Source organism: Doryrhamphus excisus, chromosome 2 (genome assembly GCF_030265055.1).
Source record: "Doryrhamphus excisus isolate RoL2022-K1 chromosome 2, RoL_Dexc_1.0, whole genome shotgun sequence".
In the NCBI taxonomy this organism is placed as follows: Eukaryota; Metazoa; Chordata; class Actinopteri; order Syngnathiformes; family Syngnathidae; genus Doryrhamphus; species Doryrhamphus excisus.
The window spans coordinates 11,416,979-11,431,680 of NC_080467.1; the positions used below are offsets into that span (position 1 = coordinate 11,416,979).

General features: G+C 46.0%; 2 protein-coding genes across 3 annotated transcripts in view; one reads left to right on the plus strand and one right to left on the minus strand.

Moving 5' to 3' along the window:
• Positions 1 to 4,516, plus strand: part of LOC131110174 (membrane-associated phosphatidylinositol transfer protein 2-like) — a 28,453-nt gene extending 23,937 nt beyond the window's left edge. The window contains exon 28 of one of the 2 annotated variants that reach the window (XM_058062994.1): positions 5 to 4,516. In XM_058062994.1, coding sequence (XP_057918977.1) covers positions 5 to 370 — 366 coding nt within the window. In that variant the 3' untranslated portion in view covers positions 371 to 4,516. The remainder of the gene's footprint in view (positions 1 to 4) is intronic. The other variant, XM_058063002.1, reaches the window with a different exon arrangement.
• On the minus strand, positions 3,081 to 13,268 carry LOC131110257 (kinesin-like protein KIF2A). Its single transcript, XM_058063182.1, has 21 exons — positions 13,066 to 13,268; positions 12,054 to 12,148; positions 11,860 to 11,979; positions 11,702 to 11,756; positions 10,106 to 10,225; positions 9,768 to 9,868; positions 9,602 to 9,697; positions 8,419 to 8,473; positions 8,195 to 8,357; positions 8,029 to 8,119; positions 7,886 to 7,949; positions 7,730 to 7,821; positions 7,513 to 7,655; positions 7,200 to 7,404; positions 7,036 to 7,146; positions 6,903 to 6,970; positions 6,744 to 6,824; positions 5,953 to 6,097; positions 5,787 to 5,888; positions 5,593 to 5,728; positions 3,081 to 5,531 (listed from the first exon to the last, which is right to left on the minus strand). Exons 1-21 carry the CDS (start codon positions 13,127 to 13,129, stop codon positions 5,446 to 5,448), a joined length of 2,193 nt encoding a protein of 730 aa, XP_057919165.1. The 5' UTR covers positions 13,130 to 13,268; the 3' UTR covers positions 3,081 to 5,445.
• Positions 13,269 to 14,702: the final 1,434 nt, after the last annotated feature.

A 14,702-nucleotide genomic window follows, 5' to 3' on the forward strand; every position in this document is an offset into this window, starting at 1 on the left:
CCAGTTTATTCCGGATGGTTATGCATCCCACCTGTCCCAGCTGGAGTACAACCAGCGGTCCCGTCCCGCAAAGTCCGCCAGCGCCCGCATGGTCCTCCGCAAGAGCAGCTTCGGGCTGGGAGCGGCAGCGGGAGACTTCCTCCGGAAGCGCAACCACATCTTCCGCACCATTTCCCCACAGCAGCCTGGGGGCCCGGCGTCCGGTTCTCCCGTCCAACAGGGCCGGACCGAACGAACACAGAGCCAGTGCGAGGTGGACCGCGGGATGGCGGCAGCGGCGACACAGAGGAGCATGAGCATTGCGGCGGGGTGCTGGGGCCGCAGCGGGAGCACCAAGGAGGGCAGCAGAGGATTACTTGGACCCAAGTGAGCCCGAGCCGCCATGTGGGGCTGGCCCAGAGGAACATTTTGGAAACAGGCTTGTATTTTTTAGGCTCAAAAGGAGTGGACTCATCACGACATCAATTGTGGAGCATGACTCTTTTACACTAACACTTTTTTTTAATCGGATACAGAGCTCTCCAAACATAAAAAAAGGTTCAGACTAATTCATATAAACCTTAAGCTAATACCACACCCTCCCCATATCTCATAACACATATTTACATACACAGCCATTTTGTATCAAAGCTGTCCAAGCAGTCTAATTAACAGCTCAGGACAAACTGCAGCCAGGTTCATTTCACTAACATTCACACAGGAAGTAAGTCATCAACCAGTCCAACCATTTAATGAGTCCGGAAATCGGTCGCCGTGTTTCGTCCCACCCTTTAATGTGTCCGATTGAAACAAGCGTTAGCTAGCATCAAAAGGAAATGGTTTACACATAAATACGCACACTGCGCAGCAGTCATTTAAATTCAAAACTGCTGAATGTTACGTGATATGATATGTTGATACACCACAGCGGTATTATGTGTTGTGATGGTATTCGTATCTCAATTGCTGAGGCTGTAAATGTCAGAGCGAGCCTTCCCGCCGACATTAACAAGCCCGCCATTAGCTTGGCGAAGTGCTCCGGGCAAAAGGCTCCCCAGTCGCCCTTTAAAAGTTAAATACTTTGACGATCTGATTGTGGACAATAAGACCGACATTAGCGACGTACAGAAAAGTCACGGCGAGGCTGTGGACAGTGGAACTGCCAGTGGCAACGGTGGACGAGACGCCATCACTACTGCTCTTGTTAACAGGTAAACATTTAATCTTTTGTATTGTCATGACTTTGAGAAACCGAGCTTTAAGTTTTACTTTGACGGTTTACGGGAAGTGTTTTTCACACAAAAACATTTATTTGGTAATTATGAGTCACCGAACTGTAGTGTTTCAACACTCATCGGTGGCGCTGTCAGTCATAAGGATTATTGGTTCTTATTGGTTGTATGATTTATTGGGATAGCCAATGGGGGTCGTTAATATTCTTGCCTCCAATTGGCGGTACGATTATTGGCATCCCCCAAGTGGGGGATCCTCTGATAAGAATTTATTCAGTTGTATCCCTTATTTGGCTTTACCTTTTTTTACTTCCTATGTGAAGGTTTTTAAAACTCATACATTTCTGCGCCATCCCATACGTAACGACTCCATTACCCTTTGGAGTGTAATGTCTTAAAGTGCAATTATAAAGCACTTGTTGCTTCTATCGTATAAAATGTTGCCACCAATGTATGTATTTATTTGGACATGTACAGGCACATGTATTTATTTATCCCGTTTTGTTCCACTTCACCTGGCGTTTGCTCCTCTTCTTCTTAAACCTCCGTCCATTTCTCCCCCCAGCAGTCCACAGCAGCAATCCCTTTAGCTTGCAATACCTCTGACCTACCTGTCGGTGGCGTTGTGCTCCCCCATATATGTGCTGATTCTGCTGCTACATTGAATGTTAAAAGTATCCCCTCCCAACGTCTGCTTGCAAACCACGGCAGTAATCACACCAATTGTAAAGCTGCACGAAACAAGCTAGCAGGTTGTAGTTTGCGCTCCTCGCCAATAGGGGGCAGCATCGTGCGACTAAAGATGTGTTTAAATATGACATTTGAAATATTGGAGGCTGCACGGCGTGTGAGTGGTTAGTGAGCAGACCTCACAGCTAGGAGACCCGAGTTCAATCCCACCCTATGTGTGGAGTTTGCATGTTGTCCCCGTGCGTGCGTGGGTTTTATCCGGGGATTCCGGTTTCCTCCCACATTCCAAAAACATGCTAGGTTAATTGGCGACTCCAAATTGTCCATAGGTGTGAATGTGAGTGTGAATGGTTGTTTGCCTATATGTGCCCTGTGATTGGCTGGCCACCAGTCCAGGGTGTACCCCGCCTCTTGCCCGAAGACAGCTGGGATAGGCTCCAGCACCCCCCGCGACCCTGGTGAGGATAAGCGGTAGAAAATGAATGAATGAAGGAATTAATTAGAGATGTTGCTCCTGAGGAGAAATGTGGTACTACGGCGCTGGCTTGTTCATGACGTACAAAATGTACTTTTTTTTTTTACGCCTTAAAAAGGAATGCATTCCCTGCTAACTCCGTCGCTAAGGCCAAATGATTCTTCTGTCAAACTGTAGTTAAACCAACCGCCTAACCTCACTTTAAAAAAAGGATTAATCGTTACATGTCGCTGGTGTAGGCACCTCTTGTAGTGCATGTCTTGTTTATATTTAATTTAGGGGCAGCAGGAGGAAAGTAATGTATGTAAATGTGCCAAATAGTGGATATTTGTTTGATTAGAGTTGAATGCGGACAGGAGGATGGAATGAGTGTACATATGTGTAAAGATGTATAATGTAGGTGCAGAGTTATTTGTTTACCTCTAACTATACCACTATACATTTCAGGTAATATATATATAAATATATATATATACTGTATATATTTGAAATATGTAGCATATCCCTTCCGTCTGTCCGTTGGAGCAACACTGGGGGTAGCAATCGCACATCCTTACATTTTCTACAGAATTTCAAACAACTTTTGCAGCATAACTCTGGTGCACAACATAGGAGAGGACCGGAGCGTAAAGCAAGTTGCAAAATGACGTAACCTTTAATGAGAAATGAAATATGTATCGCACCAAGTGATGGATCATATTTGAGGCTGTGTGCAGCAAAAAGACAACACTCTAAATATTCAGACTGTTTTTACCTTCATATGGGATTACAATAATTACAATCAAAAGGAAATACATGATAAGAAAATCAATAAAAACACGTCCAACCACAGGAAGTAGTCTTTTTATTTATTGTTTTATAGCAAATGACATTTATGTTCGACTGTTGTGTGAAAATGTTTGATTACAGCGTCCCCAGTGGCCGGTTGGTGCAAGGCGAGCACTTCAGCTCATTATTGAGGGACAGGATTTTTCCTTTTATGATGACATAACTTCATGTCCATCTCCCTGCACATTTTTTTAAAAATCAAATTAGGCCAGTCATGTGTATAAAAGTTTTGTTTTTGTTTTTTTTTACAAAAAAGACACCATCCATATATATACGCCGCTTTTCCACTGCTTGGTACCTCACGGTCACAACTCTACTCGTTATTGACCAGGAGCTACTTCTATTTCATATAGGAGGACGTAAACAACTGCAGGTCCAGCAGCATTTTGAGGATACCAGGCTAAAATTAACCTTCAGTGTTCACGTAAAATGATTAAACTCCAAAGTCTCCGCTTTGCTGACATCATTTCCCTCTCCTGCCCACAATCTCCTCCGTGTTTAGTGTCACGCTTTTGACTGACACGTTCAATGTGGGTTGCTGTTGTTATTCACCTGCTCCCACCCCGACCCAAAACATCAGCCATCCAAGTATTTTTATTCTGGCAAATGACATTTTAGTAAAATTGAATGAATGTGTTTGATTATAGCGACCCCCACACGCCACTTGATGCGATACGAGCTCTGAGCTCATCAAGACAGGACCAAAAGTGACCAAAAAGTGACCAAAATTTCATGTCCTGCCCTGCACACTTCTTAGAAAATCAGCACAAAGTGACGAGAAAAATCATACATACTCAAGTACATAAATATGCAAGCTGATACCATGCAGGGGACGTAAACGACTGGCGGTCCAGCACATTCTGAGCATACATAGCTAAAAAAGGACAAAAAATTAGGAATGCTCCGATCACTGTTTCAAACTGCTGATTACGATATCAATATATTTATGATAAGTGATAGTGGAGACGATTCCCAGTGTCACTGGTAATACCAATACATTGATCAATCACTGATTTGATATGAGCTGGAGATGGACAATGAAAGAATATGTTGATGAAAAGAGAATAAATGGAGTGTTTCCTCACTATCACAGCTGGCAGCTTTTATTTCTGACTGCCAACATTTCAATGCTTCACTACTTGATTTACCACCAAACACACGCTTTATACTCGTCACGTCTATAATTCAACACTTGCACTGAAGCATGATTGAGCCTTTGGTGAGCCGCGTGATAGCGTCACCATCGGAAGGCTTCATGTTCATCCAACACAACAGTGACATCATTAGCATCGCGACTACAAGATAGCCAACTAATCACGCTGCTTGTTTGTTTTTAAAAACATGTGACTCTGCTAAGAGTCACAAGACCTGGAAGCTAGCTCAGGGGTCTCAAACACGCGGCCCGCGTGCCAAATGTGGCCTGCAGGACACTAGTTTGAGGCCCCCGCCTTGATATGAAAGTTTAATGTTAGTGCGGCCCGCGCAAGTTTGATATGGATGCTGTATGGTATCATGTACCCAGAAAAAATTATTATGTCTGATTAATGTTCATGTTAAAAGTTAAATAACTGTTAATAGTTATCCTCCCTATCCGTGTGGAAGTGGTAAGTTTTGGGCTTTTTTAAGTTTAAAGAAAATAACTTTTAGGTCGCTAGATCTAAACGGTGGTAGATACATAGGTTTGATGAGGGCTGGCATGGATTGGTGTGTCTGGGTCGAGATAAATACCAGGCGCATCGTCTTCAAAATGGCAGACATAGGATTTGCTGCTGGACGCTCATCGCTTTGACAGGCATTTTCATGAAAATGGGCGGTTTGGGAACAGTTACCAATGGATCGGAGCGAGCGTCCCTACAAAAAAATAAATTAAATCCTATGCTAACTTTAGCTTAACCCTGCTTACCTTAGACTCCCATTTGTTTTAGGCTCATATGTCCAACGCCGTTGCAGTTATAACGTCCCCCAAATGGAGTAGTAGAGTAGAAGCGGTACTTTGCAGTGGAAAAGTTACATTGACCGGAAATGCAGTACTTAGTTTTTTTGCCTCGTTAGATAAAAAAACAATACATAAAAAATGTTAGGTGTGATGGGGGGGGGGCAAGATGGCTGCAAGCCAGGAGACGCACGTGAAACGACGCAAAGAAGACAAAATGGACAGCATGAGCTCTGAATTGGGGTGTAAGCGTGAAGGCGAGGTTGTGGCCTTCCTTTGGATGTTTCACTGGCATCCAGTTTTTGGGTCTAAAGTGCACGAGGCCTCCTGGGGGTGATTTGTTTGCTAGCTTGTTCTTCCTCCTGCAGCGCACAGCGGAAGGACTTGACTTTGTCTGAAAGGACAAAGACAACAGCTCAAGAGACGGACGACCGACACGGCGAACACGGTTTTACCTCTCAGTTCAGTCAGAATGTCAATCTTCTGGTCCAGAATGTGTTCCAGCTGCGTAGCGTAGGATTCCACGTCGTAGTCCACCTCCTCTGTCATCTCCAACAGGACCTTCTCGTCCTCCAGGCAACGGATGGACTCCTGCAATTTGAGACATTTCAAGCATTTCCCCATGAATTTGTCCTTTCCTCTTCCTTACCTGGAAGACGGCCCTGTGGTCCTCCAGAACCTGCTCCTCCATCTCCACCAGCTGCGAGACGGCCTCATGGAAGGTGAAGAGCTGCGGGGAGACCTCCTCCTCCTGCACACACCACAGAGAATTACATCCTCACGTGGACCACCACCCTTCCGTGCTGCTGACCCACGTTCTGTTCGCAGAGCAGCTTCAGGTCGTCTCTCTGTGGGGAGCTCCCCACACCCCACTGGGCCTCCAGGACGTCCAGCTGGTTGACGTGTCCTTCATGGTGTGCGTCCATGGTGGCCGCCGGCTCTACCGTCAGCTCCTTCACCCTGGTGAAACAAGGTGGACAAAGGTGAACGAGACAGCAACATGGTGGGACAGGAAGTAGAGTAAGAGGAGACAGAAGAGACAGGAAGTGTCGGCACTATTGCACTAGACAGGAAGTAGCGGTAAGATTAAACTACAGAGGGTGTCATGATCTATGACAGGATGAAGAAGTAGCAGTTAGACAGGAAGTGCTTAGATAAAATGATACAGGAAGTAGTGTGATTAGGCGGGACAGGGAGTAGCAGCATCTCAGACATGACAGGAAGTGGCGTGAAACAGGACAGGAAGTGTAGCAGAGATACGGTACGGGAACACCAAGATAGCAGTAGCAGGTACGACAGGAAGTGGCAATGTTGTACAGGAAGTGGTAGCAAGGTAAAACAGGAAGTGCCACAGTAAGACCAGGCAAGGAGCAAGACAGGAAGTGATGGGACACAGGACGGAAGTGGCAGTGAGATGGGAAGTAGGTGGCATAAAACAGGAAGTGGTAGCAAGGTAAGACAGGAAGTGCCACAGTAAGACCAGGCAAGGAGCAAGACAGGAAGTGATGGGACACAGGACGGAAGTGGCAGTGAGATGGGAAGTAGGTGGCATAAAACAGGAAGCGGTAGTGTGACAGGATGGGGACAAGAAGTGTAGCGTTTGTACTCGTAAGTAGGAGAAAGCTCGGCGCGTCCACCGCTCTGCGAGAAGGGAATGTCGGAGGGACTGATTCCAAATTCCTTGACTCTGGAAGCACGGAAAGGATACACGTTACGGAGAGAAGACAGGAATGTTCCATCCTGAAGTCAGCAACGCTGATGTCACCTGTTGGCGTATCGGAGCGTGTTCAGGGTGTTTTCACAGGACGCCATCCCAGGGGAGATTGTGGCTATCTGCAGATGAGGAACAACATTGTAAGTCCTTCTGATCCCGTAATGAAGACAGAAGCAGAACTTACCATGCATGTCCGAGAGTTCTCCCCGATGAAGGAATCTCTGAGCACCTGGGTCAGCTTACTGGCTCGGAAGGGAGTGTGAGGTTTGTTCCGACCCAGAGCTCGAATGCACTCCTACAGAAGCGCAGAGTCAGCGCATGGACGTGGTGTCTTCACGCTTTGCCTACCTTGAGGGCCAGCAGGCTCTTGTTGATCTCGGCGCCTTCAAGGCGGGTCTGGCGGTCGGCGCTGGATGTGTCGGCGCCCCTCTCGTTACCCGCCAGGTCAATGAGGGAGAACTTTCCGTGCATCTTGCCTCGGCGGCGGAGGATGATCTGAAAGACGGCGTGGCTGCGGGAGGAGTGGGCGTTGGCTGAGGTCTGACCGGACGTCCTGAAGAAGAAGAAGAAGAAGAAGAAGGGAGACAAGGACACCAGCCCCCGTTTAGCTGCTGTTTTCCAGATGCTTGCTAGGTTAACGGCGATATCTTAATCTTCACACCTGCAGCTGTTCCCCACTTCGATGAGCTTGAGGACGTCCTCCGTGCATTTGACCTCGCGCTCCTGCAACCCCACCACCTGCACCTGCTGCTTGCCATCCTCCAGCACCCGCAGCTTGGCTTTACGGTTCAGCAGATCAAACACCTTTGGAAGCAAAACAAACATGGAGCGGTTTTCCATCATGGACTGGTGGAAAGCGTCTGACATCTTTCACTTGCCTTCCCGCTGTAGATCTCAAAAAACGTGGCAAAGACTTGGAGATCCAGCTTCTTGTAGATGGGCTTCTTCAGCATGAGAAAAACGTCTCTGGCTGATAAAACGTTCCAAAGAAATTAGGATGCGTTGTGATTACGGAAGCGGACAAGAGGCGATACCTGACAAGGCGTAGATCCCTTTGGAGCAATCCTGGTTCTTCCCAGAAAAGTCTCCTCCCATTGTCTACAAGAAGACACCATCAGAACGTGGGTGGGCGGACTGCGGCCATAAGCCATATTCGGTCCAGCAAATCATTACTCACATGCGTTTTCCCACTTCCTGTTTGCCCGTACGCGAAGCATGTCGCCATCCCTCGCTCGAAGATGGTCTCCACCAGCGGCTGAGCAGTGAACCTGCCGGTATTTTAGCGACATTCATCAACTAACTGACCACGGTTCTTCAGAACATGCCTTGCGCTGCTTACCAACCTGTACACCATTTCGTTGGTGGAGTTCTCGTCAAAGGCGTAGTCGAAGCGGAACGTCTGGTTCTCCAGGTAGCGGGTCAGGTCCACCTTCTGCTTGGGCTCGTGGACCATCACCACGTCCTTACTGGGAATGGTGATCACGCCCAAATCCTTGACAGACAACTCTAAACGGGGACAGATGGCGATCATCAGCGTCAGACTGATTTAGGGGCGAGGGGCACGTACCTTTTTTGTTGAGGGGTCTTGCACGTACGCACACGCATATCCGATGCTCCTCAATCTGCAACAACAAGAATAAGGATTGATTAAATGCAGATTTAGTCTCAGTAGTCTCACTTGGACACTTCTGTGTTGATCCTTAGATCTTTTGTGGTTATTATTGTGATGAGGGCTTAGAGCAGGGGTCTCAAACACGCGGCCCAAATGTGGCCCGCAGGACACTAGTTTGAGGCCCCCGCCTTGATATGAAAGTTTAATGTTAGTGCGGCCCGCGCAAGTTTGATATGGATGCTGTATAGTATCATGTACCCAGAAAAAAATATTTCGTTTGATTAATGTTAAAGGTTAAATAACTGTTAATAGTTATCCTCCCTATCCGTGTGGAAGTGGTAAGTTTTTGGCTTTTTAAGTTTAAAGGAAATAACTTGAAGGCTACCGTTTAGGTCGCTAGCGCTCTAGTTTGCGAGTTAGCATGTGTCTCAAGACCCTGCAGTTGCGCAATATGTTGTAAATAAAAAGAGTATAAATGTGACTATAGTCGTGTTTTGTCATGTCTACAGGGCTCTAATAATGCTTTGTTAATTTTAATCTGAAAAAAAAAGTTGTCTACCCACCAACTATATGTGGTTTCTTAAGTTTTTATTATTATTATTATATTTATTTATTTATTTATTACTGATTGATTGATTTTCTTTATTCTTTATTTGTTTATTTATTTTATTTCTTATTTTGTGTAGAAAAATAAAAATTAAGATATTTGAGAACAGTGGAATGTTTTATCAGAGCGTTTTTTTTGGGGGGGGGGGGGGACCTGATGCGGCCAAGCCTCGCCCAGACCCTAGCTCCAGTGGCCCCCAGGTAAATTGAGTTTGAGACCCCTGGCTTAGAGTGATTAGAGTGAGTGCTAAGACGCCTACAGTATCTATACTATAGCTATAAGAAAAGTCAAAGTCATATGTTATATGTTATGTAGACTACACAACTACTTAGGATTCATTATCTTTATTGCCATACGGAGGTCAATTATTGAATATTGTGATAACTGTGGATGTGAAATACTAATCTGTAGTATTAAGTATAGTTGTTATTTTTACTTTTCCACAGTGTACATATCTTTGTTGTCTTTGGCATCGCTAACGTTCTTGCTATCATGAAGTATCGTATTATGACTTGAAAAAGAAGACAATACCAGGTCATTGGAGGTCAAAGGTCTGTAGTCCAGACTGGCCCGGAAGTCGCGGATCATGCACATGATCTCATAGTTTGGCAAGTTGACATCCACTTCCTGAAACAAGAAAGACATCCTGTGTTTAGTGTGTGTGTGTGTGTGTGTGTGTGTGTACGTGCACACTGACTTGTGCTCTTTTCTCCCGAAGTTCCTGTTGCTGAAGTCGGCGCTTCTCTCGCTTCTCCTGCAGCTTCTCCACTTCCTTCACACAGTTGGACTTGCGTCGTGCTGCGGAACCGAGAGGGCCTGGTCATCCCTGTGTGCCTCCTCCCAGGTACACCACCCAGCCCCACTCTTTCCCATGAATGGGACTGCTATTGTGTCCTGATGTCCCCTTCTCTTCTTGTGTGTGTGTGTGTGTGTGTGTGTGTCTGAAAGGCCCTTTGACGCGGCCCCGTCCAGCTGGGCTTCATGACATCACTGGCCGCCGCTCAAACGCTGCGTTTGTTTGTGTGCCTCGCTTACCGTTCTGCTGCTGGATCAGCGATTGGTTGGCGGTGGGCTGGGCGGCGATGGACGGGGGAGGGGGCTCTGCGGCCTGGCTGTGCTGGCTCGGACGGGCCCGTGTGGTGCCCACCGCCGCGGCTGAGGGAACACACACAAGAATCAGTATGGTCTTTTCATCACCTTGTGACCTACATGCACCCGACCCTCTTTACAGAAAAGGCTTTGCTACACATCTTTAAATGCAGCCTGCCAACTATGTGCCTCGCTTCACCACAGAACCATCTTCATCTAATTTGATATCATCTTCACCTGACAGTATCATCTTCATCTATCCCATCATCTTCATCTATCCCATCATCTTCATCTAATCATGATATCATCTTCATCTATCCCATCATCTTCATCTAATCATGATATCATCTTCATCCAATTAGATGGTATCATCTTCATCTATCCCACCATCTTCATCTAATCATGATATCATCTTCATCTATCCCATCATCTTCATCTAATCATGATATCATCTTCATCCAACCCATCATCTTCATCTAGTCATGGTATCATCTTCATCTAGTAATGGTATCATGTTCATCCATCCCATCATCTTCATCTAATCATGATATCATCTTCATCTATCCCATCATCTTCATCTAATCATGATATCATCTTCATCCAATTAGCTGATATCATCTTCATCTGACAGTATCATCTTCATCTAATCATGATATCATCTTCATCCAACCCATCATCTTCATCTAGTCATGGTATCATCTTCATCTAGTCATGGTATCATCTTCATCTAGTAATGGTATCAACTTCATCTATCCCACCATCTTCATCTAATCATGATATCATCTTCATCTATCCCATCATCTTCATCTAGTCATGGTATCATCTTCATCTAGTAATGGTATCATTTTCTTCCATCCCATCATCTTCATCTAATCATGATATCATCTTCATCCAACCCATCATCTTCATCTAGTCATGGTATCATCTTCATCTAATCATGGTATCATCTTCATCTAGTCATGGTATCATCTTCATCTAATCATGATATCATCTTCATCTATCCCATCGTCTTCATCTAGTCATGGTATCATCTTCATCCAACCCATCATCTTCATCTAGTCATGGTATCATCTTCATCTAATCATGGTGTCATCTTCATCTATCCCATCGTCTTCATCTAGTCATGGTATCATCTTCATCTAGTAATGGTATCATCTTCATCTAATCATGATATCATCTTCATCTATCCCATCGTCTTCATCTAGTCATGGTATCATCTTCATCTAGTAATGGTATCATCTTCATCTAATCATGATATCATCTTCATCCATCCCATTATCTTCATCTAGTAATGGTATCATATTCATCTAATCACAATATCATCTTCATCTATCCCATCATCTTCATCTAGCAATGGTATCATCTTCATCTAATCACAATATCATCTTCATCTATCCCATCATCTTCATCTAGCAATGGTATCATCTTCATATAATCACGATATCATCTTCATCTAGTAATGGTATCATCTTCATCGATCCCATCATTTTCATCCAGTCATGGTATCATGCTACAGTGCGGATCGTGTGCAGTCAGGGGTACCTCGGTTCTCCCGTGGGGTGTTGTCTGGTTTGGGTATGGCTGTGACTCGTCGGGTCTGAAACAACAACAACAACATTTGATGTCCACGTCAAGGCTGCACGTTGGGAATGAAGCAAACAACAGAGATTGTTGGAGCAAAAGAAGACCAAGAGGGGCACCTTGGGCACTTTGCTGGTCTTGGCCACACTGGAAGGAGGAAGAGGAGCCTCTGGACTGGGCGGTATCTCCTCCTCAGGGGCCAGGTCCGGGTTCAGGGCGAAGATGCTCTCTAAGTCGATCTGCAAGGCGGAGGAATTAGGGAGGGATTATCACTGTCCCGCTCTTGAAAAGGCCTTGCATCCGGGCGACGTACTTCCTTTCCTTTGGTGTCTCCGTTCTCAATCCACTCCACCGTCACGCTCTCATTGTCTTCATGCAGCGAGGTCACCATCGCCTGGTGGATCCGTCCTGGTGGAGGAGATGAAAGCACATACATGGATGTATATGTTGCTCCTGAAACCACCTGCACCACCTTATCAAGGACACCAGCACTATGGTAATCATATCAAAGATCCTCTCTTTGACAGGATCACACTATTGCAGGGGTGTTCAGTGTGGCGCATAAAATTAAATGATATCATCTACTAGCATGGAAATCCAATGTATTGGAGAAAAAAAATGTCATAGTGGACCCTGCTTCTTTTCAATTTTTGGTACGCAGCCCTCGCTGGAAAAACTTTAGGCACCCCATATCTCCTGTTTGGAAGCACCTACAGCAACAACACTCGTCAAAGATCCTCTATATAACAGGAGTGCACTGCTGTTTTTTTCAAAAACACAAATCGCCCCCTTTGGGGGAACGTCTGATGTCAAACTTGGGGCATATTTGGCCCGTGGGCCGCCATTTGAAGCCCCACTGTACTGATGGGTTCCAAGAGCCTCCAAACTGGACTGACGAACCCATGCAGCGATTCAGATCCAGACCCACCCACCGTGGGCAACTGTGCCACTTCCTGGGTGTGGCCTGGTCTTTGACAGGACCACATCATCCTTTCCACACATTAGACCCGCTGGAAGACCACGACCCCCCCACACAAGCCGCCATCATCCCTAAATGCTAAGGTGATGCAGGACGGGCACACGTCACCACAGCCCCCACCCCCCACTCCCCTCAGGCTGAGGATGCTGGCAGGGCAGGTGACGTCTGGAGCAGCTGGAGGACTGAGAAGGGGGGGGGGGTGACAGCCGGAATGAATGGTTGTGAATGAAAAAGGGGCGACAGTGAAGATGAAGATGATTTGGAGGAGGAGTGTCCGCCTGTTAGCAGCGGTCAGCGCTAGCTCATCCATCCCAGCCGGACCGGCTCCCTTGTCGCCTTTACGTACCGTCACTCCGTTTGATCTCCACGTAGATGCCCACGAAGATCTTCCCGTAGATCATGGCGGCCATCGCCCCCTCCCGGCTTTTGCCCCCACCCTCCTCTGTGTATGTATTTGCAATGGAAGTGCTAGCCGCTGATCTTGCGCCTTTCAAGTTGTGTTACCGCAGGTCACCAGGCAGAGGCGGGGAGGGGCGGCAGTGCGCATGCGCGGGTGTTGCCCACCGAACGTCACTGACTGACAGCACAATCTTCCAAATGAGTCTTACAGTAGACATTTCATCCGAAATAATATTGGACGGATACTTCATTTATGTTATGTTATTTGTGTTCTTGTTGTATTTAAAGGAATTTCAGGTACTATATTCAGTCAGAGAATACGAGACGAGACCATTGATAGTGAATCAAGTAATAACAATCACTACCAAGTGAAAGTGACACGTCTCCTGTTGACCACAAGATGGCAGCAGAGCACCATGAGATCACCATGAGGCCTCCACCAAATACCAGCTAAATAAAACTCATTAGTAGTAGCAGTTCAGTTACTATTACTCACTATATTGCAGTTTCCCCCAAAATGAACGACTAAATGAAAACATCTTCCAGACCAGACCCTGATTGAAAGCTATAGGAAGCAAAAGGAGCATCTACTAAATATTGATGTCATTTCTTTGTTGTACCCAAATTTATGCACCTGCATACTTTTGTTTAAATAATTAGTGCTCACTTTCTGTAAATTTTCATTTCACTTCTCATTTATGACGATGTTCGTCTGCTATGTGATATATTTAACTAGTGATTTATACAGGAAAATCTTGAAAATAACTTTTTCACAGGGCGGCATGGCGGTCGAGTGGTTAGCGCACAGATCTCACAGCTAAAAGACCAGGGTTCAATTCCACCCTCGGCCATCTCTGTGTGGAGTTTGCATGTTCTCCCCGTGCATGCGTGGGTTTTCTCCGGGTACTCCGGTTTCCTCCCACATTCCAAAAACATGCTAGGTTAATTAGCGACTCCAAATTGTCCATAGGTATGAATGTGAGTGTGAATGGTTGTTTGTCTATATGTGCCCTGTGATTGGCTGGCCACCAGTCCATGGTGTACCCCGCCTCTCGCCCAAAGACAGCTGGGATAGGCTCCAGCACCCCCGCGACCCTCATGAGGATAAGCGGTAGAAAATGAATGAATGAATGAATATTCCTTCAGAGTCAAGCAAATATTACATTTCTCTTCTTTCTCCTCTCCGAGGAGATGATGTGGCAGCGCCTGTGTCTTTACTGGAAGGTGTCGGTCAGCAATCGTTGGCATCGCCACGGCAACAGCATCCTTCCCACCCTGTAAGAGGTAAGTGCGGGCATTCTTAGCTTGGTGTTAGGAGTAGTACAGTAACAGTGGTGTTTCTTGGGACTCAATTGTGTAACAAAGCAAAAAAGTTTGAAACATCCTAATGGATGTTTCAGCTCAACGTAGGACAGAATCGGATATCATGTGAAGAAAAGAAGGGGAAGAGTTCTTGCTTCATCCTTTACATCATTGTTCCTCTCTTTTTCTTCCATTGTATTATGTGGTGTGGCATTGTTTTGTACGCAACAGAAGCCTTTTCCCACTCACTGGTGAATCAATAGCATCAGTAGGAGAGATGGG

What these genes read in the sequence shown, in the direction of transcription:
- LOC131110257 (XM_058063182.1), bottom strand. Translation starts at nt 13,129, where the DNA reads ATGGCCGCCATGATCTACGGGAAGATCTTCGTGGGCATCTACGTGGAG. An exon ending in AGAGCCTGCTGGCCCTCAAG is followed by an intron (nt 7,147 to 7,199) that starts GTAGGCAAAGCG and finishes GCGCTTCTGTAG; the next exon opens with GAGTGCATTCGAGCTCTGGG. An exon ending in CATTCTGACTGAACTGAGAG is followed by an intron (nt 5,532 to 5,592) that starts GTAAAACCGTGT and finishes TTGTCCTTTCAG; the next exon opens with ACAAAGTCAAGTCCTTCCGC.